The 23,266-nt window shown below is 39.7% G+C and overlaps 1 protein-coding gene across 6 annotated transcripts; it reads right to left on the reverse strand.

Annotated features, from left to right (window-relative positions):
- Nucleotides 1–65: 65 nt before the first annotated feature.
- Nucleotides 66–22,584, reverse strand: LOC143440865 (leukocyte immunoglobulin-like receptor subfamily A member 5). 6 transcript variants are annotated; one of them, XM_076927750.1, is made up of 7 exons: nt 21,995–22,584; nt 21,136–21,315; nt 14,280–14,315; nt 13,823–14,107; nt 13,374–13,679; nt 11,320–11,370; nt 10,047–11,180 (listed from the first exon to the last, which is right to left on the reverse strand). In XM_076927750.1, the coding sequence occupies exons 3-7, from the start codon at nt 14,296–14,298 to the stop codon at nt 11,044–11,046; spliced, it is 798 nt and encodes a 265-aa protein (XP_076783865.1). In that variant the 5' UTR covers nt 14,299–14,315; nt 21,136–21,315; nt 21,995–22,584; the 3' UTR covers nt 10,047–11,043. The 6 variants fall into 6 exon arrangements, with proteins under 6 accessions (XP_076783868.1, XP_076783867.1, XP_076783865.1 ...); XM_076927751.1 differs by lacking the exon at nt 21,995–22,584 and adding an exon at nt 21,769–21,936; XM_076927753.1 differs by lacking the exons at nt 10,047–11,180; nt 21,136–21,315; nt 21,995–22,584 and adding exons at nt 66–1,017; nt 14,470–14,580.
- Between the last annotated feature and the right edge of the window lie 682 nt (nt 22,585–23,266).

Raw genomic sequence — 23,266 nt, forward strand, 5'->3', positions numbered from 1 at the left:
CTTTGAGAGAAAAGATCTGAGTGGATGGTTTTCAGCTGACATTCTAAGCCAGGAAAAAAGCCAGGTTCAAAACTAAGTGTTTTAGTTGGGAGAGACGACAGAGTTTCTGGTTAGTCAACAAAATGATGGACTGGGTATTAGGACTATCTTGTACCTCACTGGTACCAATAGGCATAATCATGCTCTAATTGTATTTTTAGAGAAAAGTTTTATTTTAACAGGAAGGGTGATATGTAGGAGGAGCTAAGGGGGAAGAAATACCGAGAGGAAGAGAAGGAGTAAGGAGAGAAGAAGAAGGAGAGGAGAAGCTAGATGATGAGAGAGAGAGAGAGAGAGAGAGAGAGAAAGAGAGAGAGAGAGAGAGAGAAAGAGAGAGGAGGGACATGGAGGCAGATGTTCACGTGTCTCCAGCAGTTAAAGATAGTTCATATATTTAGGTTGGGTATTGGGTTACACTTCTGACTGACCATTAACAAACTTACAAAGCCTTTGATTAACATTTTTTAAAATTGTATAAACGCAAAAAGGAAAGGGGGCATGGGATAGGGGTTTTCTAGGGAGAGGAAATGGGGAAAGGAGATGGCATCTGAAATGTAAATAAAATATCCAATTTAAAAAAAGGAAAAAAAAGAAGTAGACAGAAGAAAGAGCCATGATGACCCTGGACTCAGCAATGTTCTGGATCAAAAGATTAGTATGTAAAAATGAGCTGCAATTCTTATTAAAGGAACAATGCAAAAAAGGATGCAGTACATTTTTTAAATTAATGATCTATATAGTAAAGCTCATTTTTCTTTAGCCAATGCTATCCCTTGGAAGTTGATGATAGAATGTATGAGAAAAAGGCTGATCATGCAATGTGGGTAATATCAGTGAGCAGTGCTCCTTCCAAGCTTCTGCTTCACTTCTTACCTCTTGGTTATTGCTTGGGTTCCTGCCCTGACTTCCTCAGGGACCATGGCACAGAAATGTATGGTCATCACACCATTTCCTCTGTAGTTTACGTTTGGTTCTAGCCTGCAAGACAGGTTTTGAAAGTATACTGGATTACAGGTTTAAAGAATATTTCTTCGAAAAATAAATGTTTACTGTATGACTCCAAACTTTAGTTTCACCTTCACAAAATTTATCACTAAATGCAATTAATTACAGACTACACTATGATTTACATGGGTGGATTATATATAGATTACATCTCTATGTGTATAATTATTTATCTTGTGCTTATCTTTTTATCTATTTATAAAGTTAGGTATCTATCACTTTTGTATCATCTATCATATATTATAATTAAGTATTGGTGATTTAGAACTGATTGTGTCTGAGATAGTATTTCATTGGGAAAACTGAAGACATAAAAATGTAAATTTTTAAAGACTTTCCATAATTTTATTACTGATGAGATTACAAAAATATAAAATAAATACAAGTGAAGATTGAAAAACAGTAAAACCAGATACACTGAAACTAATAGAAGAGGAGATGGGGAAGACCCTCGAATACCTAGGCACAGGGGGAAAGTCCCTGAACCGAACACCAATGGCTTATGCTCTAAGATTAAGAATTTACAAATGGGACCTCATAAAAAAAAAAACCAGAACAAAGCTTCTGTTCAGGAATGGACACTGACAATAGAACAAAACGGAAACCAACAGATTGGGAAAAGATGTTTACCAACCCTACATCCGATAGAGGGCTAATATCCAATATATACAAAGAAATTAGACTCCAGACAACCAAATAACAATATTTTAAAATGGGGTACAGGCCCAAACAAAGAATTCTCAAGAGAGGAAACTCGAATGGCCAAGAAGCACCTTAAGAAATATTCAACATCCTTAGTCATCAGGGAAATGCAAATCAAAACAACCCTGAGATTCAACCTCACAACAGAATGGCTAAGATAAAAAATTCAAGTGATGGTAGATACTGTCGAGGATGTAGAGAAAGAGGAACACTCCCCCATTGTTGGTGGGAATGCAAGTTGGTACAATCACTCTGGAAATCAATCTGGCGGTTCCTCAGAAAACTGGACATAGCACTACCTGAGGACCCAGCTATACCACTCCTCGCCATATACCCAGAAGATGCTAAAACATATAACAAAGACATATGCTCCACTATGTTCATAGCAGCCTTATTTATAATAGCCAGAAGCTGGAAAGAACCCAGATGTCCTTCAACAGAGGAATGGATAAAATGTGGTACATTTACACAGTGGAGTACTACTCAGCTATTAAAAGTAATGAAATCGAGAAATTTTTAAGTAAATGGATGGAACTAGAAAATATCCTGAGTTAATCCAATCACAAAAGAACACACATGGTAATTACTCAGTGATAGGCAGATATTAGCCCAAAAGCTTGAAATAGCCAAGATTCAACTAACAGACCACATGAAGCTCATGAAGAAGGAAGACCAAGTGTGGATGCCTCCGTCCTTCTTGGAAGAAGTGACAGAATGCTCAAGGGAGCAAATATGGCGAGAAAGTGTGGGACAGAAAGTCAAGGAGGGGCTGTCTGGAGACCACACAACCCTGGTATCTGTCCCATGTGCAGTCACCAAAGGTAGACACTGATGTGGATGTCAGGAAGTACATGAGGACAGGAGCCTGATGTAGCTGTCTCCTCGGGGAGGTCTGCCAGAGTCTGACATATCCAAAGGTGGATTCTCGAAGCTACCCATTGATCTGATAAAGGGTTCCCAATGGAGAAGTTAGAGAGAAGACTGAAGGAGCTGAAAGGGTTGGTGGCCCCAAGAGGAGAGCAACAGTGCCAACCAACCAGAGCTCCCCAGGGTCTAAACCACCAGCCTGGGAGCACAAAGGGAGGCACCCATGATTTCAGGTGTATACTTAGGGGAGGATGGCCTTGTCAGGCATGGGTGGGAGAGGAGATACTTGGTCCCTTGTAGGCTGAACACGGAGCGGGGAGGAATTCAAGGGTGGGGAGGGAGGAGTGAGGGTTAGGTGGGGGCACACTCTTGTGGAGGCAGGAGGGGGAATGGGATAGGGGGTTCCTGGGTGGTGTGGGGAATGGGATAAGGGGATAAAATCTGAAATGTAAATATAATATCCAATAAAAAAGAAAAGGAAAAGAAAAAAAAAAGAAGAAAAACCTGGGTCCAAATCCTCATAGTAAAAATCAGTCCATAGGTAAACAAATCTAGGGATCAATGTAAAAGTGGTATATAAATCTGCTATTTTATAATCTAATACAAACAGATTAAAAGAGTTTTGATAGAGGCATCATGCATAGAGAGATAATCCCCAGCAGCAACAGGTCATTAAATGGACTTTTCAGAGCCATGAATGGGACACTTCCCTGAGTTGTTATAATTATCCCCACAAAATTATTTTTGATCTCCCATCAAATACCAGCCCTTTACTAAAAATATCACACACTTTGATTGCAAAACATAGAGAACTGAAACTGAAAACGAGCTGATGCTCTTATTTTCAAAGCTTCATAATCTCAAATACATTGTATAGGCTGCTAAGAAAGGAAAGACATCTATGGTCTGACCTAACCCTATGTCCTGTAATATCTACCTGCAAGGCATCTACCTACTTGTACATTAATAGTATGCTCTTTAAGGAATAGTTAATTGCTTTTTTTTTTATCATATGTGATGTGTGTCTCACAGGAGAGCATGCATTATAATGTACATTGAGTCAAAAATTCACTGCTGGAGATGGGAGCCTACATAACTTTCTCTAAGAGTCTCTGCCCAGCAGTGAATGGAAGCATTTGCAGAGACCCACAATCAAACATTAGATGGAGCTTGGGAAGTCTTGTGGAAGAGTTGGTGGAGGGATTAATGAACCCAAAACCACAGGAACTCTACAGGAAGACCAACAAAGCCAACTAACCTGGGCCCTTGAGGGTTCCCAGAGAGTGATTCAAAAACAAAAGAGCAAGCATGGCCTGGACCTTGGCTCTCCACAATACATATAAGTAACAGCTGGGCAGCTTGGTCTTCATGTGGATTCCCCCACAACTAGAGTGGTGTTCTCTCTGAATCTGCTGTCTGCCTATGGATCCCATTCCCCTAATTGCGGAGCCTTGTCTGGCCTTAGGGGGAGAGGACATGCCTAGTCCTGCAGTAACTTGATATGCCTGGGGATGATACCCAAAGAGAAGTTGGGAGTGTTCACATTGACTTTAACAAAGCAGCTGAGGAGAAGGCATGGGGAAAATGTGGGGAGGATCTGTGTGACAGAGTTATGGGAGGAAAGGGGGGCTGAGATTGGAATGTGAAGTTAATTAATTAAGTAATTAAAATAAAAAAGAGAGATCACCAGCTTCTCTGATCTTCTGAAGACACAACAGTCTGAAGGCCTCTCAAGAGGTCCACTGCACTGACAGCCACAAGTAAGGGACCCTCTCAAAGAGCCACAGCCACTGGACATCCCAAAGAGCCCAGCCATCTTGGGACCCATCATCCCCCAAAGCCCCCACCCTCTGAAATTCATTCTCCTTCTGGCCTGTACCTTCTTCCAGGGCAGTTCACCATCTTGTCTGCTTCTCCAAAGACACCACAGGCTGAAGGCCTCTAACAAATTCGACCACACTCAGGGCAACTGGGCAACTGACCCAACAATCTGAAAGACTCCTGGAGTTCTGCTGCAGACCTCATAGTCTGAAGAATTTCCAAAAGAACAGCTACACACAGGACAACAGCTTGACTGCTCCTCTGAAAACCCAAGAGTCTGAAGGCCTCCCAGGAGATCTGCTGCAGCCAGGGTCACAGGCCTACCAGGAGATGTGCAGCAATTCAGGAACACAAGAGGCAAACACCAGACAGAGACAGCCAAACCAGCTAACACTAGGGATAGCCAGCAGAAGCCAATATACATTGGCATCATCAGAACCCAGTTCTCCCACAACAGCAAGCCCTGGATACACCAACAAACGTGAATATCAGAAAACTGACCTAAGATCCTATCTCATGAAGATAATAGTCTTTTAAGGAGAATATAAATAACTCACTAAAAGAAATGCAGGAAAATGAAGGTAAGCAAGTAGAAAGACTTACAGAAACGTCTAAATCCCTTAAGAAAGTACAGAAAAACACAATTAAACCGGTGAAGGAATTGAGCAAAGTGGTTCCAGCACAAAGAACCTGAAAAAGGCCTTCAACAAAATAATAGAAAAAAACTTTCCCCAATCTAAAGAAAGAGGTGGCCATAAATGTACAAGAAGCCTATAGAACACAGAATAGATTGAATCAGAAAAGAAAATCCTTTTGTCACATAAGAATCAAAACACTAAATGCACAGAACAAAGAAAAAACTTTGAAAGCTGCAAGGGAAAAAAGCCAGGTAACATATAAAGGCTGACCTATCAGAATTACACCAGACTTCTCAACAGAGACACCAAAATCCAGAAGGGTCTGAACAAAGGTCATGTAGACCCTAAGAGAACACAAATGCCAGCCCAGGATACTACACCCAGCAAAACCCTTAATCAACATAAATAGAGAAACCAAAGAAATCCAGGACAAAACCAAATTCAAACAATGTCTATCTAACAATCCAGCCCTACAGAGGATCCTAGAAGGAAAACTCCAACACAAGGGAGATACCTAAGATCCTATCTCATGAAGATAATAGTCTTTTAAGGAGAATATAAATAACTCACTAAAAGAAATGCAGGAAAATGAAGGTAAGCAAGTAGAAAGCCTTATAGAAACGTATAAATCCCTTAAGAAAGTACAGAAAAAGAAAAAGAAAGATATTAATCATATCAAAACAAAGCCAAAATGGAGAGAATCACATACACATAACCACACCTACAAAAACAATCGTAACAGGAACTAACAGTCATCTGTCTTTAATGTCTCTTAATATCAATGGACTCAATTCCCTATAAACAGACATAGGCTAATAGACTTGATATGCAAACAAGATCCAGCATTTTGCTGCATAAAAGAAACAAACCTCAATAACAAAGACAAGCACTCCCTCCAAGTAAAAAGCTAGAAAAAAATTATCCAAGCAAGTGGTCCCAAGAAACAAGAGAGAGAGAGAGAGAGAGAGAGAGAGAGAGAGAGAGAGAGAGATGCCCTCCTAATAGCCAATAAAGTAGATTTCCCTTTTATTTATTGGTTATTTTATTCATTTACATTTCAAATGTTATCCTGCTTCCCAGTTTCCCCTCTGCAAACTCTATCCCATCCTCTCCCCCCTGCTTTTATGGGGGACCTCACCCACCCCCCTACCAACTCCTGACTCACTGCACTAGCATTCCCATACACTGGGGCATTGAGTCTTCACAGGACTAAGGGCCTCCCCTCCCACTGTTGACAGATAGAACCATCCTTTGCTACATATGCAGCGGAAGCCATGGGTCCCTCCATGTGTACTCTTTGGTTGGTGGTTTAGTCCCTGGGAGCTCTTGGGGATCTGGTTGGTTAATAGAGTTCTTCTTCCTATGGAGTTGCAAACCCCTTCAGTTCCTTCAGTCCTTCCCCTAACTCATACACTGGGGTCTGATGGTTGGCTGCAAGCATCCTCCTCTGTATTGGCCAGGCTCCATCAGAGAGTCTCAAGGGACAACCATACCAGGCTCCTGTCAGCAAGTGGTTCTTGGCATCAGCAATAGTGTCTGGGTTCGGGGTCTGCATGTGGGATGGATCCACGCGTGGGGCAGTCTCTGGATTGATTGCCTTTCCTTCAGTCTCTGCTCCACTCTTTGTTCCTGCATTTCTTTAGACACGACCAATTCTGTGTTAAAATATTTTAGATGGCCCCATCCCTCAACTAGGGGAAATGCTTAACTGCTGGATATGGTCTCTACAAGTTCTCTCTCCTCTCTGTTGGGTATTTTAGCTAATGTCATACCAGTTGGGTCCTCAGAGAATCTTGCTTTACAGGAATCTGAGACTTTCTAATGGGCACCCCCAGTTTCCAATTCCCTACTGTGACATACCTTTCAATTTCCTGACCCTCTACACTTCCCCCCCCTCCTCTCACACCCAGTTCTGCCCCCCCTTTTTTCTTGCTCCTTTTCCCCTTCCAAGTCCCTTCCTCTCTAACTCCAGTGATTATTTTGTCCCCCTTCTAAATAGTACTGAAGCATTCGCACTTTGGTATTTCTTCTTCATGAGCATCATATGGTCTGTGAGTTGTACTGTTGGTATTCTGAGCTTTTTTTCCTAATATCAACTTATCAGTGAATACATGGCATGTGTGTTCTTTGTGACTGAGTTGCCTCACTCAGGATGATATTTTCTAGTTCCATGCATTTGCTGAAGAATTTAATGAAGTCATTGTGTTTAACAGCTGAGTAGTAGTCCATTGTGTAAATGTACCACATTTTCTGTATTCATTCCTCGTTTAAAGGACATCTGGGTTGTTTCCAGCTTCTGGCTATTATAAGTAAGGCTGCTATAAACATAGTGGATCATGTGACCTTATTACACGTTGGAGCATCTTCTGGGTATATGCCCAGGAGAGGTATAGCTGGGTCCTCAAGTAGTACTACATCCAATTTTCTGAGGAACTGCCAGACTGATTTCCATAGTGATTGTACCAACTTGCAATACCACCAGCAATGGAGGAATGTTCCTCTTTGTCCACATCCTTGACAACATGTGCTGTCACCTGAGGTTTTGATCTTAGCCATTCTGATTGGTGTAAAATGGAATCTCAGGATCATTTTGATTTGCATTTCCATGATCACTAAGGACTTTGAAAATTTCTTAAGTGCTTCTCACCCACTCCAGACTCCTCTGTTGTGGATTCTCTGTTTAGCACTATAACCCATTTTTGATTGGGTTGTTTGGTTTTTTTACTGGTTAGCTTCTTGAATTCCTCATATATTTTGGATATTAGCCTTCTATTGGATGTGGGGTTAGTGAAGATTTTTTCCCAATCTGTAGGTTGCTGGTTGTCCTATTGGACCTATTGTCCTAATAGCCAATAGGAGGACCTATTGGCTATTAGGAGGGCATTGTGTCCTTTGCCTTACAGAAGCTTTCCAGTTTCATGAGGTCCCATTTGTCAATTCTTGATCTTAGAGCCTGAGCCATTGGAGTTCTTTTTAGAAAATTTCCCCCTGTGCCAATGAGTTTGAGACATTTTCTACTTTCTCTTGTATTAGATTGCGCCATGTCATTTTAAATATTACCCACAATAAGGGGGTCCAGGTTAGTTGAGACTGCTGGTCGTCCCAATGGAGCCACCCTCCTCCACAGCCTCTTCCAGCTTTTCCCAAATTCAACCACAGGGGTCCCCAACTTCTACCATGGTTTGGGTGTAAGTATCTACTTCTGACACTTTCAGCAGCTTGTTGGGCACTGGCCCTGGCACCACCATGATGGCTAGATCAGCCAGTCCACTCTGCTATCTCCACAAAGCTTGGCTAAACCTGAGACAATACCCACCATCCACGTGGTACCTGATAAAAAGAAGACTCTAAAGCTTAATTATCATCCAAGGCCTTTATATATTTAGAAATGCTCAGTTAACAAGATGTCCATACAATTATACTTGTTAACCTAATTAACTATTCTAGATATAAATTATTACCCAGGACTGCTCTCAATGCATCCATAGGTCTCCATGGCTGCTACATCCCTCCTCTCCTCCTCACTCCTCTTCTTTTTTCTCCTCTTCCTCTCCTTACTTCTCCCACATTAGCTCCTCCAAAATTACCAAGTTTATTGTAAAATATATCAGAGGAACTATTATGCTATACCCCTGAGATCTCTCAGATACTCAGCAACCAACCAGGCAGCATTCACTAGCTGGTCCAAGACCCCCAACACATATACAACAGAGGACTGCCTGGTCTGAACTCTGTGAGAGAAGATGCACCAAACTCTTGAGAGACTTTAGGCTCCAATGAGTGGGGATGTCTGGTGGATGGTGGGGGGGAGGGGGGAATCCTCCTCTAGACAGTACAGGGAAGAGGTATGAGATGAGGAACAGTCAAGGGCCAGACCAGGAGAGGAATAAAGACTGGACTTACAAAGGGATTGAAAATTAAATTAAAAATAAATGTGCAAACTGAATATTAATAAAATTAATTAAATTTTAAAATCAATAAAATTAAAAATAAACTGCTTTCTTAATATACAATTTAAAATCCACTATAATGGAGACATTATAGGCCCTAGAGGGGAATATACTAGTCTTATTTTGCTAAGTTGACATGATGTGAAACTACCTTCTATGTTTATATGAGCAAAGTAGCACATGTCTCAGTGTTAGTCATATATGTTTCTGTATATAATTGGTAATAGTTAATTGATAGTATAGACTTATAACTTGTCAAGCCATGAAGAATAAGTGACTGTTAAGTGCTTGGATCAAATCAGGACATCCATATTCCCCAATTTATGGATCAGCAAACATAAAAGAAGATAAACGTGGTATGAAGAGTAGTGCTATGAAATACTGTCTCCTGAGCATAGTGTCACCTTGTACTACTAACCTCATAGCAGCTGTTGTTTTCTGAACAGTTCTGCTACAGCCTGGGTTTTGTGAAAGAAGGTGCTCAAGAAGCCTATCTTAGTTACTTTTTCTGTTACAATGATAAAACGATAGGATAAAGGTTCAACTTAAAGAAGAGACCTTTATAGCCTACAGCTCCAGGGCACAGGTGTTTGTTGATAAAATTCTAGGCAACAGAATCTTGAAGCAACCAGTCACATTATATCCACATACATGAGGCAGAGAAAGATGAGTGAACACATGCTGGAGCTCAATCCACTTTCTTCATTTTATACACACCAGTCCCGAAAATAGTCACACCCGCAATTAAGACGGAACTGTCTACACCCGTAAATATAATCAAGGTAATGACCCAATAACAGGTTCAGAGGATCACGGCCCAAATAAAAGCTGGTGAAGGCCTGGCCAGGCGCTCCATACATGCTGGCCTGAGCATCCTAAGTCTTCAGGATCACCGTCTTTTTTCTTGATAATGTCCAAGTTGTATCTGAACTGGGACATGTGACCCAGTTCCCTGAGTCTTCAGAGCCTCAATTCACCACTTCACTTCTCACACAATTAACAAGAGCAAGGGCCTGTCAAACAAGAGTGTACACACTTGACTTTAACCAAAGAACTAGAAAACATAAGACAAGGATCTCCTCTTTGTAGATCTCAAGTGTTCCACATATCAACTAAGGATAAAAGTAATCTTCTGTATTATGAGAATGCAAAGATGTGCCATAGTTTCATAGTGCCCAACATCTTCATATGAAACCAGACAGGAAGGACAAAGGTTGCCACTACTGGTATGATCAGTGCTTCTTGGTACCCCACATGGAACTGGCTGACCTTGGTACCAGTACTGATGGAAAGGATGGAACTTCAAGATGCCCATGGAAAGAATTTTGGACACCAATCAGCAAATATCAAAGACAGGGTCTTTTTAAAGAACATGATATTTTCAAAACCATACAACAGTGTCCTAAAAGATAGTTCCTTTAAACATATGAAGGGAAGTGTTTGTATATCAGGAGGAACCTTACAATGAGTATATAATAAATACCTAATGGTCTGAGTGTCCATCATTTATATTCAGATATTTTTCATTCTGGAATCTGACTTTTGTACATAATTTTTTGTTATCATCTGAGTCAAATACCTTATTACAAAAAATTATAGTGACAACAATAAAACAAACAACAAAAACCCACAGGATTATAATGCACAGTGGGGAATGTGGTATCAGAACCGTGGTATCAAGCCAGTTGTATTTATTATAAAGGAAAGGTTTACATGAGAATAAAGGCAGATACACACTGGTGGGGACCCAAACCTCACTGGTAAGATGTGTTTCCCCACACATGAATTGACAAGAGAAGAGAAAAATAAATCTACAAAAGTCTACAGCTTTAATGTGTGGTGGAAAAGTTCTCAATCCCAACATTTAGATCTTTCCCTGCACTCAAAACACATTTCCCTCCTAAATATTTTTCACAAGTTATTTGCAACACTAGCACTACGTTTTCTTATCAAAAACCTAATATCTTAAATTGATTTTCCAGACACGGTGACCATGCAAGGCCTACTGCTGTCTCTCCTCTTCACCTGTAGGCTGCCTTCAGCATCCTTCTCTGGCTGCAGCAAGCATCAAACAGCAGAATCCCAAGAACTGTTAGGATCAAGCCAGACAGGCACATACATATGAGGTTCTCCATCGTGTGATCCTGAGACTGTGAGGCTGGAGATTGTGGAGAAAGAGGTCAGGGCTGACCAAAGCTACTACTAGATAACTGGATTTCTACTCTGAGAGGCTCCCTGCACTGTATAGAAACTGACCCTCTGTGCAGAAATACCCAACTAGGATCTTTCTTACTTACCTGTCTTGTCTTCTGACACGTTTTGTGGTTGGCTGGTGATCTCAAGCACTCCTGAGAAACAAAGACATGTTGGGTGTGTGAAGTACTCAAGAGAAGGAACTTTAGTCCAGTTTTATCTTCTTATTTTCTATAAAGTCATACTATTCTTATCATAAACTTCATGAAGATCCTACTGTAGCAGTCTTCCTCCTGTTGTGATTGATTTCTTCATCTCGACTAGGCTCAGTTCAGAGCTTCTGGATAAAGCACTTCTTTGGAAAAGAGTTTATCTTTTTCCAGAGAGCTCAGATGGAAAAATATAATCTAGTTTAGAATAAGGGAAGTTTTATGTGCTCCCAGCTCAGTTTGAAGTATAAAATATAGGAAGATAATTACCCTTGAGATTGGTATTCACTGATTCACCAGCTGAGAACCCAAAATTCAGTCAGAAAGTCCCATTTTCTGGGCCCCATGAATATCAAGTGTACAAAATAGTGACAGTGAGGGACTCTCTCTCAGCACTCACCTCACCCAGTTCCCATGATGCTTTTGTTTAACATGTCATCTAATAATCCCATGGTTAGGGACACAAACAATGCAACCACAAAGACATAAAGATATACTCACAGTGTACATAAATGCAGATTTGTTCTTATAAGCAGTTAACCTAAATTATCAAATAGTCCAATAATAAGCATGTAACATCATATCATCATATTACTTGTATCCATATCTGAAGAGATTACAGACTTTAGTGGAGAAACCAATACTGCTATGTTCTTAAACCAATGTAATTTCTAACTGCATTCTATCATTCCTCATCAAAGAAGATTTTTTTTGCAACAGAAGAGAATTATTGTAGAGCTTCACACCTGGTCAAAATAGACATAAGTGGCATTGGTGTGCCCAGTCCAAATGGGGACTTCTATAACAAAAATCATGTAACTAATATATAAGGAACATCAAAGTAGTAGGATAGAAAGGCTATAAGAGCCAGAGTCCTGCTACACAATAGAGACTTCTAGTCATTGCAGGAAAATTACACCCATGAAATGGCAAAAATATTGTTATCTAACCCTGGACTTCATAGTTACCGCATGGATGCCACTCCCAGGACTTCACTGCACATCCTTGGATCAGATCAAACTACTCAGATCAAATAGCAACAGGTAGATAATAAGAAATGGACACAATCAAACTAATGAATCTGTGATGTCTTCAGTTGAAGTTGTTTGGAGACAAGGGAAGAAAATATAAGGATCAAATTCAAGCTGGCCTGTAAACATGTGTGTGTGTGTGTGTGTGTGTGTGTGTGTGTGTGTGTATGTTCATGTGTATATGGTGTATATAATAATAATAATTTAAAAAGCAGAGGTTACAAATTTGAGACAGATTGAGTAAGACTCAGAGAAAAGAGGGAGAAGAGAAATTGTGCAAATATAACACTTACGTATGAAATTGTTAAACGACTATATATATATATATATATATATATAGAGAGAGAGAGAGAGAGAGAGAGAAGAGAGAGAGAGAACCCTAAAATACTATAGATGAATTTCTAAAATTATAAATGCATGTAAACACAAAAAATAGAATATACATGTATGTGAATATGCTTATACGCTGCCAGATGCAATTGCAGACACATTTATTTGAGAGACAAAATTATTTGTGTATAACAATTGTAAAAACACTGAGTGCAACTGGAGATTAATATATTAAACAAAATAATTCAGACACAAGAAATACACATCATGTTTTCTTTCATTTAGGGATTTGGATTTATAGGTATATAAAATCATATACAATTCATATAACATAAACCTCTCATATACATATCAATTCATCTATTATATGACTATATGCCAATCATTGGGTTGATCCCTGATTGGAGTCATGTGGAAACCCATCTATCTTCTAAAATTCCATGTTTCACTCTCACTGCCCTCCCTTGGTTTCTGTATCATAGGTCCTACTGTCTCCAGGCACTGTGTCAATGGAACTGAGAACCCTGGATTCCCTGAAAACCTACATCAGCTCCATTGTCTTTCAAAAGAAAATCTGAGATTCCTCACCTGAGACCAGGAGCTCTTGAGGGTCACTAGGTTCTGACCACACTTGAGGTTTGCTCATGAAGTAGCCATAGCATCTGAATGTTCTTCTCTGTCTGGAGGTCACAGGACCCACATAGAACAGTGCCCGGAACTGGCCATTCGAGTATATGTACTGTGAATCCCGGATCAAAGATAACTTCTGTGATTCTTCCTTAGTCAGAACAAAGCCATCATATCCCAGTTGTGAAACACACTGGAGGGTTACATTTTCTCCTAATCTCACCACTGGGCTGGACAGGACTGACAGATGTGGTTTTCTGTAGAGTCCTGGGAAAGAAGATGGCAAATATTAAAGGGACCAACACCTCCTGATTTTTCCTCCAGAGTTGTGATGTATAAAACACACCTCAAAGGGAAGTTACTCTACTGAGGACAGAACCTTGGATTGAGGACCCTGAGTTTTCTCTTACCTGTCACCATCAAGTCCAGAGAGTCACTGTTCTCTGACCAGCCAACATGGGTCTGATAGTAACAGTGATATCTCCCTGCATGGTTCTGTTGAATGGATGGGAAGAAGAATTCAGCCTTATTCCTAGGTACCATGGAGCTCTGTCTTTGCCAGGGGTCTGGACTTCCCTCTTTACAGAGATAGTATTCCTGAGCTCTTGAGGTACCCTCACATGACATGGTCACTTGCATGCCCCTGGTTATCATGAAGCCTGGATGAGCTTTCAGTGTGGGCTTGCCAATAGTCTCTGCAAAGAAATCAACAAATTGATCCTAGAACATTGCTCCTCAAATATCATCCCTCAGCCCCAAGACCCTCTAAGTGTCACCCAGGAGCAGTCCACACCTATTGTTCTCTATTCCATTGCCCAGGGTTAGCTCCTGGTCCTCAGGAGAAGAAACCTTCTGAGTCATACTCACCTGCTGGTATATGGGTCATGGGAACCAAAGTCAGCCCTAGAAGAGAATGCTCTGTGAGAGTTTTGCCCTTGAAATTAGAGCAGGACCTCCACTACCCAGAGATTTCTGCATACCATCTGACCCAGGGTAGATCTATGAGGCATAGTTCCACCACCCAGATCACAGTATTCCTTCCCACTCTGTATCTCACCAAGACAGACCAGGGCAATGAAGGCAATAGTCATGGCATCTCCTTCCAGTCGCTGCAACTGTGCTTATCAGTAGGACCAACGTGCCTGACCATATGGGCAAACAGCACAAGATGTGATCTTGGAAGGCTAAGTACTACCCATCACATGATGACATATTTCTTCAGCTCCATGGAAAAGGGAACTAACCTCCTAATGTTTCATTTCCCCAGTTCTATTATTTGGGAGGGTTTTAGACTCTATTGTGCTTTTTTACAGAGATGCTGTTGCCCCCAATCTCATGACTGCATTACACTGAGGACTGGAAAATAGCAGCAAATACATCTGGTACCTCCCTTAGCTGATCCCATTCCATCCCATCTACCTCTGGTTGAAGGCTCTTTATCTGTTTTCAGAGCCTCTTCACAGGGATTTCTTCACTCTTTCAGTCAATCTATATACACACTATTATAGGGTTTTACCTTGCCCAGGAATCTCCCCACCCCTCAAGATGCTTTGGAAGGAATGCAGGTTTGTACTACAAGGAAGACACAGAGAAACAGAGACACTCTGGACACCTCACTAGTGCAGCTAACATGGAGCTCTATCTTAAAGACAAGCCCAAGGAGATTCAAAGGTATGGGAAGAAAACATGACTGTTCCCATAGTTCTAGTGTTTTATGTGCTAAATAGGCTTATTTAGATGTGTGCAGTGCCCATGGATGAACAAAATAGTGTCCTGGGACTAGAGTTACAGAAAGTTATGAGCCACAATATGAGTGCTGGGATTCAACACAGGTCACCTGGAAGAGCAGCCAGTACTCTTAACTACTGAGTCCCATTATATATCTATAGATTTTCTATATCTCTAGATTATATACATAATTGAGAAAGAGAGGATTTATTGGAACGACTTATAGGCTGCAGTCTAACTAACTAATTCAACAATGGCCAGCTGTGAATGGAAAGTTCAAGAATCTAGTATTTACTCAGTCCCACAAGACTGGATGTCTCAGCAGCACTTCTGTATATGCTGTAATCTCAAAAAAGTGTGCTCCAATGGCAGTGAAGGAATAAATGTGCTGGCAAGATGAGGGTAAACAGGTAAGAGAGAAAAACTTTCTTCTTCCATGTTTTATATAGTCTTCCAGGAGAAGGTATGGCCAAGATTAAACGTGTGTCTTCCTGCCTCAAGATCTGAATCAAAGGTGTGCAAAAGTGTGTCATCCTGCCTCAAGATCCAGATCAAAAGTATGTCTTCCTCCCTCAAAGTTCTAAACTAGAAGAGGACTCAACCATTTCAAAACGAGCAGAATATATCTTACAGATTTGCCATTCATATCATGCCAGATATGGTCAAGTTGACAACCAAAAATAGACAAGGGAAACAGAAAACAATTGCAATAATTCAGACAACACTCTTAAGTACCAAGAAAAAAAGAATGCTTAGATGATACTTCTTTAAGTGAAAGCTAAAAGGTCAGATGTCAGAGTTTGTTATGCAGGCTTAATATATTTTACTTTTTCCTCCAAGCCTTGGCACACAAGTCATAAATTGGCATTTGTAATGTAGAATACAGCAATTAACCATTTTTCTTAGAGCCCAAAACATACAGAAGCCTGGCTGGTTTACAATAATGTATCTATTTCTTCATTTTCTTGGGGTTATAAACATCATCATGACAATTATCCAGAATATTCCCTGAGGTATAGCTCATGCTATTCATTCTAACAGAGCACCGAAATAAATCATAAACCACACTACATGAAATAATTAATTATGGATGACCTGAATTGAATTTAATTAAACTGAACAGGATTGAATTAGACTGGACTGGACTGAAATGAACTCAAGGGCAGCCTTGAATCAGAGGCTTAATCTGAACTGAACTGAACTGAACTGAACTGAACTGAACTGAAAAAGACACAAGCCCAGAAAAGACCATACTGGACCTAACCAAACTGAACTGAAATTAAATGAAGGGCACCTTGAATCAGTTGACCTGAATTCAACTGAATTGCACTACACTGCACTGCATTGCACTGAACTGGACTGAACTGGACTGACTGAAATCAAGGGTACCTTTGAATCAAAGACCTCTTGGGTTGTGAAAGAACACAAAATGGAACAGAATATGCTTTCAAAGAAGAAGCCAAATATACTGCAGTTCAGAAACAAAACCATATAAGAGAGAGAGAGAGAGAGAGAGAGAGAGAGAGAGAGAGAGAGAGAAGGAACTGGAGATACAGAAAAGGGATCACTTCCAATGAAAATCATTTGGAGGGAACTATGGAGTTTCAGAGTCAAGAGCCCTGGAGTACCCCAGCCAAGGCAGAAATTAGGATGCCTCATTAAATCAGTGACTTAATAAGTTACCTAGATCTAAAAACAAAACCAGAGCTCATACTACAGGCCACCATAACCATAAATGGAGAGAGTCAAGACTTAAGACTGGGAAAATAAATGGAGAATTATTTACTTGGCTCTCCCCCAAGAGGAAATTCTCAGAGATAGACTGTCAGAGTGAGACTAGTTACTCTAGGGTGGGTCTCCTTCAGAGTCTCTCCTTTATATGCTGGATGTCTCCAGCCTTATAAAGACGTCAATACTCTTGTTGAACAGTTTTTCCATAATGCATGGTCCCTTTCTAGCTTTTATATTCTGTGATGTTGACAGTGGATTTCCATCACCTTCCAATTGTATAACCTAATGTGCCCACAAACATCTTGGGAAAGGCATTAGTACATGAACTGTGTTACAATCTAGATAAGAGTTGGAAGAGAGGTTGTGTAGCAGAGAGTGTTGATTCATTATAAAGACAAAGTCCTGAAAAACCACATGTTCAACCAAGTCACATGATTCAGTGTCTCCATAAAGAATGGAATAGAGCTGGGCAGTGGCCATTCACACATTTAATCCAAGAACTCAGGAAGCAGAGGCAGTCAGGTCTCTATGAGTTTGAAGCCAAGCTAGTTTACAGAGTGAGTTCCAGAACAGTCAGAGCTAGATGAAGAAATCTTGTCTTAGAATCCTAGCATAACTGTCTTCTGAGGCACCACCCAGCAGCCATTAGAAACAGTTGCAAAGACCCATAGCCAAACATTAGATGGAGCTTGGGGAGTCATGTGCAAGCAAGAGTTGAGAGAAGATTGAGAGACCTGAAGAGGACAGGAACTACAAAGGAAGACAGAGTCAATTAACCTGGACCCTTTGGGGTCCCTCAGACTGAACCACCAACCAAAGAGTGAGCATGGGCTGGACCTAGACCAGGCCCTCAGAACATATATAGCATATCTGCCCACCAACTAGAGCAGGGGCTGTTTCTGAATCTGCTGCCTGCCTAATTGTATTTTGTGAGAAAAGTTTCATTTTAACAGGAAAGGTGATGTGTAGGAGGAGCTAAGGTAGGAGGAGTACTGAGAGGAAGCAAAGGAGTAAGAAGAGGAGAAGAAGAAAGAGAGGAGAAGCTAGGTGAAGAAAGAGAGAAAGAGGGGGGAGACAGGGAGGCAGAGGTTCAAGTATCTCCACCAGTCAAAGATAGTTGTTATATCTAGTTTTGTCAGTGGGTTACACCTCTGATTGAACAATTCCAAACTTATAAAGCCTATGATTAACATTATTTTTAAAAAAACATATAAATGCAAGAAGGAAAAGGGGGCTTGGGATAGGGGTTTCCTAAGGTGTGTGGGGGGGGGAATGGGGAAAGGGGATGCCATCTGAAGTGTAAATAAAATATCTAATAAAAAAAGAAAAAAGAAAAAAAAGAAAAAAATTCCAAAAAAAAAAAAAAAAAGAAATTTCAAAAACTCATGTCATTCTCACTGCTCTCTCTCTTCCTCCTGCTTCAAGGGTAAGATGTGACTTGTCAGCTGTTCCTGTCACCATGCTTTTCCTTGCAACCTCTGAAACCACAAGCTCAACTGAAAATGTCTTTTTATATTTTGAGTTGTGAGCATAGCCAGAACTAAAGATCTCATTTTTTAATTTTTTTTTCATTTTTTATTAAATATTTTATGCTGGTTTGATCATGGAGTTTTGTTCCAGCAAGAAAAAAGTTACTAACCAAATTCGTAAGATGTTTCATATATTTGATCCAAGTTAGAGAAGATTTTCTGTCGAGAGATGAGGATTTTCCCAGCTTACATCACAAAAGAGACAGGGTACTCGGATTCTTGAGTCTAGAGATCATATTAGTCTAGGAAATTGAGAATTGTAAAGTTTAATAATGAGATGATCAAAGAACAGTCCTGTTACTTAAGAATTAACTAAGCCAAGTGCCAAGAAGGCAAGGGGACTTTTACAACTAATGACATTGGAATAAAAAGATGGTACTGAAGGTCTGGGGAACACCATCCTCCCCAGTGAGGGACTCTGAGTCACTCTAGCTATCGTGAGGAAACAGATTTAATTCCCCGTGAAATAGATTCAGAAGAGAATTAATTTTTTGCTGTTTTTAAAAGCTAGTCGTCTTTTCTGTTTTCAAAACTGTTACTGCATTATAAGGCAGAAGCATATAATATTATTTTATTCTACCTTTCCCTTGCCCATTTCATTACCCATCACCACCTCTCTTCTTGTGAACTTCTGATCATGTCATTTCCCACACTCTTTATAGAAAGAACTGTTTTCCATTAATCTATTTGTTCATTTACATCCCAGTTGCTGCCCCCATGTCAGTACCTCCCTCACACAGTCCCTTCCCCATACTCCCTCTCCCATCCTCTGAGAAGATGGAGAGCCCCTGCCACTAGATACCCTCTACCATGGCACATCAAGGCTCTGCAGGGCTAGGCATATCATCCCCCATTTAGGCCACATAAGGCAACGCATCCAGGGGAACAGATTCCACAGTTCCACAGATAGGCAATAGCTTTAGGGACAGCCCTCATTCCAGTTCCATGGGGACTCACATGGAGACTGAGATGCACATTCACTATATTTGTACAGGGCCCTAGGTCCAGCCAGTGTATGTCCTTTCATTGGTGCTTCAGTCTCTGAAGTTTAGTTGACGCTATTATTCCTCCTGTGGAGTTCCTACCCCCTTCAGGGCTCAGGGAAGAATTACAATGCCCATGTTTGTCATTATCTTAACATTTAAATACATTTAAGATTTAAATCATCTTAAGATTTAAATGACATGGAAATGTCATTCACTGGGTATTTTAAAAAGGAAAATGATAATATCTCTGACTCAAATGGAAAACTTGGTCCCACATGGGCCTGATATACAGACCAAGCTAGAAAGGCCATAACTGTAAAGTCCAAATGCAACTAAGAGATCCTTTGAAATTGCCTCATAAAGTAACAATATCTTATTAGAAAGGAAGGCAAAAGGAATTATATTTAATATATCCCAACTGCTAAGACATGGACTACTGTATTAACCCCATTCTATCACATCTAAAACCCACAGAGCAATACTAATCAAGTCAAGAGTTGAAACTGTCCAGAAATGCTGTGCCTTCAATACATTCCCTAGTGACAAGTCCATATAGTCTTTTAGATAAAATTTGTTCTTTGGAGCAGTTGAATGTTCTTTTGTTATTGTTACTGCTGTTGTTGTTGCTGCTGCTATTGTTACCATTACTAAAGAATTAGAACATATGTACAGTGTATTATAATTGTACTAGTCCCTGACTTCATTTGAAGTTCAACCTTTTACAGCACAAGATGTTAGAATTTAGTTTTATTTTTCTGCATAACTGAAATCTGTGTTTACCTTTATTATCATTGGTTGACCTATCTTTCCTCCATGCCCATTTTTACATCTCCATGAAGAATGTTTACATCTTTGTCAAATGTTATGCTTTTGTCAAACCTAGAATCTGCTATTTCATTCCATTTATCTAAATCCCTCTTGTGCCAGTACCTTGCTGTGTTATTTGATATGGCTCAGTAGTACAACATGGAATCAAGTATTGTGAGATCCCCGGCACCATTCACTTTGGTCAGGACTTATTTGGCTATCCTAGGGCTTCCTTTGTGTTTCTATATAAATGAGATGTTTTTTCCTAAGTATGTGAAGAAAGGTTTTGGTACTTTGATTGGGATTGCATTGAATTTGCAAATTATTTTTGGAATGATGGTTACTTTTCACAATATTAAGTCCTTCATCCATATACACAAAAGAGGTCTTTCCATATGCAAGGGTCTTTCTCAATGTCTTCCTTCAAAAATTTGAAGTTTTCATCACAGAGGTCTTTCAACTCCTCCATTAGGTTTATTCCCATATAATTTTTTTTTTATTTTATAAGACAATTTTGAATGAGGTTGTTACTGTAATTTCATTGAAAGCTTATTTGCTACTGATATTCAGAAAGGCTACTGAGTTTTATAAGTCAATATTATATAGTACCACATTTATGAAAGTGTTTATCATTTCTAGAAGATTTCTGGTAAAAGTTTTTGGGCCCCTGTATGCATAATATCATAGCATTTATAAGTAAGGATAAATTGTTCTGTCCTATTTGTACCCTTGAGCAATACTGTATTAGATTGGGAAGAACTGAAAGCATGTTTTCTGTAACTATGATGACAAATGCTTTTACTTTTTTCAAAATATACCTCAGTGGGATGTAGACGTTCATATGAGCAGCTGTTCTCACATCCTCACCTTGCCTACTTGAATGTCTTTTATAGTTCATTTTTAAAAAGATGTATTTATTTAATATTTTTAAATACACTGTACCTGTCTTTAGACACACCAGAAAAGGGCATCAGATTCCATTAGAGATGGTTGTGGGCCACTGTGTAGTTGCTGGGAATTGAACTCAGGACCTCTAGAAGAACAGTCAGTGCTCTTAACTACTGAGCCATCTCTCCAGCCCTTTTCTTTTCTTCTTATTCATCCTAGTTCTTGGTATTTTAGCTAGAACAGTAAAGAAGAGGAAGAAATAAAGCACAAGTGAAAAAGCAAAACATCAAAATAGGCTTGTTTACATATAACATGATTTTGTACTTAAGTAATACTGGACAGCCCACCAGGAAATACTTGGATCTCAAAAACATTTTCATCAAAATATCAGAAAACAAATCAATTCACAATGTCACTATTTCCTAGGTGCAAATATAAAAGGATGAAAAGAAAAATTGATACAAACATATTCAGATCATTAAGTTGATCTCTACAAAATCAATAAGTTTTTTGCTCACATGAAGTTTATACAATCAGAAAAATTGTCTATCTCTACACTGTACACTGTCACCACCCTCAAGAGAACCATGTACAAATTTTGCATTCACTTCTATCACACTTTCTCAGTTCCTGCTTTATTCCTCTGTGGAACTGTCTATCCTGGACGTCTTATAGAGCTGTACTTACCTAATAAGTGACACTGTGTTTTCCACCCTTTTATTGAGTATATTTCAAAGTCCATCCATATATTAATACATAAAATTGTTTTGCTGTGTAACTTATATTTCCTTGCTTTATATCAAGACTTTAGCAATTTCTGAGACCCAGAAACCAATGTATGAAACAGGAGACAAACAGTCCTTTGATATAATGAGACTTCATGAAAATGGGTAGTGCCCTACCCCCAACTCACCATGAGAAACATGCAGGAAGGCAGGGGCTGGAACTTCTACCACAGCAACTTCTGCTTTCTCTTTTCTGGTTCCTGCATGAAGCTGACTGACTTGGGTATAAGGGAAGAACCTTGGGTGTAAGGGGACTTTCCAGGAACTCAGTTATTTCTGCTCCATCCATCTAGCCCTTTGTCTCTCGGTTCACTCTGGGTGCTCCCTATTCCTCCTCTCAAGCTGCAAACAGCAATCTTTAAGTTAGTGAGAAGTCTCAAAATTCGGTAAAGTTAAGATGATTCTGATTTTCTCCCTGAGACAAAAGCAATGAGCTTTTGCTTTTTTCTACAGTGTTGGGTTTGTTGGAGAACAGTTCTGACCACATAGTGGATAAAAAAAGACCACAGTCTCTCAGCTGAGTGGTTCCTGTGTGGAATCCTTTTGCATTGACCATGCTTGTTTAAAGCTCGATGATATGCAGTCTATTCAAACTCATGGCTGTGAAACATGAGATGACTCCTTCTTCCACAGAGTAAATATCTGAGGCTTCCAGGCTCTCATGAAATCATGACAGAATCAAGAACATCTTTCAGTGTAGAAAACTCGTGGAAGGTGTACACATTCCTATTCCAGTTTTGGAATGATCTGGTCAGATGCTAGAAAGAAGCCCAACAGGGTAATTGCTCACTCATGTACTAAAAGTGACCTAGCCCATGTGAGGCCAGCATCATAATCTAACACCAGCTCCAGACAAGTGCATTATAAGAAAACAAAGCATACATGGATATCTCCTATAAGCATAAGTACTAAGTCTTCAACAAATATCACTCAAACATCACATAACAAAACTTCAGTAAATGGAAGATCTCACATATGATGTTGATCCCATTAGAGCACATCACCCATACAAGTGTATCCATGTGATTTCTTTATGATGCTATTATACTGAAAAATATTCCCTAATATACCATTATCAGAACATTTTCTATTGTTGGTCATGCAAATTTAGTATAATGCTGTGTAACAAGTTTAATACATAATGAACAAATAAGATTTACCCTATTATACAATGATGGTCCAACAACCCCCAAACCAGTTATTATCACCAATCACAACAACCAAGTAAAAGTGGAAACAAACATAATAATGTCATAAAGGGAGATAAAGAAACAGCATTAGCCAATTCTCAAAATCTGTTCATTATAAACACTCACCATAAACTAAGGATAGAGAACTCTCTCCACTGAATAAGATCCTACTAAAGATACCAACATTAATATCATATTTAGTGGTAAGAA

The sequence above is a fragment of the Arvicanthis niloticus genome, chromosome 30 (genome assembly GCF_011762505.2).
Source record: "Arvicanthis niloticus isolate mArvNil1 chromosome 30, mArvNil1.pat.X, whole genome shotgun sequence".
NCBI classification, from domain to species: domain Eukaryota; kingdom Metazoa; phylum Chordata; class Mammalia; order Rodentia; family Muridae; genus Arvicanthis; species Arvicanthis niloticus.